Consider the following 2,804-nt stretch of genomic DNA (forward strand, 5'->3'; position numbering starts at 1 on the left):
GGAACAGTCAATTTTGGATTTGGTGATGTGTAATGAGTCAGATTTGATAAGGGAACAGAATTTGAATAATATGATAGAACTAACCTTGCATTTTGAGAGGGGAAAGCTGGAATCCGATGTAACAGTTGAGTAAAGGTAACTACAAAGTCATGAGGGGGGAGCTGACCAATGTTGGTTGGAAGGGAAGTCTAGCGGGGAAGACAGTGGAGCAGCAATGGGGAGGGGATTCTGAGGCTAATTCAGGAGAGACAGCAGAAATTCATCCCAAGAAAAGTATGGGGAGGAAGAGGCAACCGTGGCTGACAAGGGAAATTAGGAACAGCATTAAAAACAGAAAAGAAACAGGAACAGCAAAAAAAAAAGGTGGTGGATGGGAAACAGTGATTTGTGATGAATGGATGTTTTGGATCTGAGGGTAGTAGGCAGTGCTTTATGCCAGTAGTTCGACCAGTTCCTTTTTGGTACACATTAAGGCCAGGCTTATGTATGTACAGGACCTTTTAAAGTTTGCAGATGACGTGAAACTCTGAAATATTGTGAATAACCAAGGGGATAGTAACAGCTATTATTTGGTAGCAGATTAAATTAATGAGCAGTAAATGATAAATGCATATTTGTTAGTAAGATTAGTAGATGAAATACAAACTAAATTACATAATTTTAAAGGAGCACAAGAAGAGAAGGACTTTGTGTCTGGGTTTGAATGTGTGTATACACATGTACACAAATCTTTGAATAAGGCCGGGCATGTTGAGAAGACTGTTTCTTAAAAGATACGGGATTGTTGACTTTAATAGTCAGGACACAGTTTACGTAAGCAAGCAAGTTACGCTAAACATTTAAGACAATGAATTGTATTCAATTCTGGCACCACATTCGAAGAAGGATATCAAGGATTTGGAAAAGAAAGTGCAGAAGAAATTGGCTAGGACATTGAGGTTCATGAAGGATTCTGGATAATCCAAGATGGAGGGCCGGAAAAAATTGTGACTATCAGAGCTGCTCCTTTTTTTCTTGAGGTATTTTCAATGTTGGAGCTGATTTCCTTGAATTCTTGGAGAAGTGATTACTGTTTTGTAAGCTGTTGCATTGTTTTTGGAACTTTGGAGGAAAACTATCAAAACAACAGCTCTTTAAAAAGGAGGAAGAGAGAGCAAGCAGGGACCATATGGGAGATGAAAAAAATGGAGCAGTAAAACTGCACAGCTATCAGACCAGGCAGTGAACTGCACAGCTGACTGTCTCTGCTTTTGCTGTTTAGTTTCAAGCATCTCTAATCATTGTTTATTTTTCTTAGAATGAACTCCAATGAAATTCACAGTTTACCTTGGAGAAACTTGCGTGGGGGAGCTAAGGTGAGGGAGGAAAGATTTTAAAGAGACCTAAGAGGCAACTTTTTCACACAGGGCGGTGTGTGTATGGAATGAGCTGCCAGAGGAAGTGGAGGAGGCTGGTACCATTTCAACATTTAGAAGGCATCTGGATGGGCATATGAATAGGAATGGGTTAGAGGGATATGGCCAAATGCTGGCAAATGGGACAGCTCATGACTCTATGTACATCAGAAATGGTGTTCAGTAATGTGGAGGTTCTGGAGAAGCTTGGCATTACTTCATGTGCAGAGAAGATTAATGCAGGATTTGATATAGCAACTTAATACCAAAAATGGTTCTGTAAATTATACCTTCATTATTCTGTTTCCTGTGGCAGGAACCAGAGGATGCAGATTTAAGGTGATTGGGAAAAGAGCCAAAAGGGATGAAGACAACAATGTTTATCATTGAATTGTAATCTGTAGTGCATTTCCTCAAAGTTGGGGTGGAAGCAGATTCAGTAGTAACTTTCAAAAAAGAATTGTGTAAGTACTTGAAGGAAGGAATATAGTAGAGTTGTGTGTAAGGAGCAGCAGTGTGGGACCAGTTGGTTAGTGGTGGCGTGGGCATGTTAGGTTGAATGGACTCCTCTGTGCTAACCATTCTGTGATTACAAATGATTAAGAAAAAGGATTTGCTGAACAATGGAATCTCATTAACTGGACTCTATTATATGGGGTAGTTTGTTACAGGGATACTTAAGCTACTTTCTAAAACATAATTGGAATTTGAGAATTTAATTTAGAAAGTTCCATAAAACAAAAATGTCTGGGGATGTTTTTGAATGGTGAGAGGACTATTGGCCCTGAAAAGATTAGTGACATTCTTTTCGAAACAGCTCCAACCAGTTTATTGTGAACATAATTACAATGATACTTTCATACAGTTTACACCCTTTCAGAAAACTGTTGGACTCAGTATGACTTTATAAAGCAGAATTTATGAATTGTGTGTAATCCCTGATTTCATAGTGTTTGCCATCGTTACTCTTTTGAAGCCTGTGGCCTAGAAGCTTGTACAGGTCAGTTTAACCCAAAAATCCAGAATTTGCTGTTAGTGATGTTCCTACTTCTCTGTAGGATGCCTACTAAGTTTCTGTAGACAGTAATGGTTTCGAAACACTGGATGTACGTTTGGACTTTTATGCTTTTCCTCTTGATGTAAGCTCCTTGAAAATGCTACACCTTGCTCAATGAGGTAGATGGATTTTTTATTTACTGGCTCACAAAGTACATAATCTGAACTACTGAAATACCTCCCTGGCCTTGGAAAAACTAATTTTATATTTGTGAAATGTCATGCATGTCCATTTTTTTTTAAATTGTGTAGATTTTTAAAATGAGTTTCTTTTATGTTTCAGCTTCTCCTTTCAACGTGTATGTTCCAATTGTTTATTTTGATTTTTAAATAAAAATTGAAAGATGATGTGTT

General features: G+C 38.1%; 1 protein-coding gene across 1 annotated transcript in view; it reads right to left on the minus strand.

The window, feature by feature from the left end:
* The window catches only part of stim2b (stromal interaction molecule 2b), a 68,308-nt gene extending 66,618 nt beyond the window's left edge, over window positions 1-1,690 (minus strand). The window contains exon 1 of the mRNA XM_043700547.1: window positions 1,685-1,690. Within this exon, the coding sequence (XP_043556482.1) occupies window positions 1,685-1,690 (6 nt within the window). The remainder of the gene's footprint in view (window positions 1-1,684) is intronic.
* Between the last annotated feature and the right edge of the window lie 1,114 nt (window positions 1,691-2,804).

Source organism: Chiloscyllium plagiosum, chromosome 1 (assembly GCF_004010195.1).
Source record: "Chiloscyllium plagiosum isolate BGI_BamShark_2017 chromosome 1, ASM401019v2, whole genome shotgun sequence".
NCBI classification, from domain to species: domain Eukaryota; kingdom Metazoa; phylum Chordata; class Chondrichthyes; order Orectolobiformes; family Hemiscylliidae; genus Chiloscyllium; species Chiloscyllium plagiosum.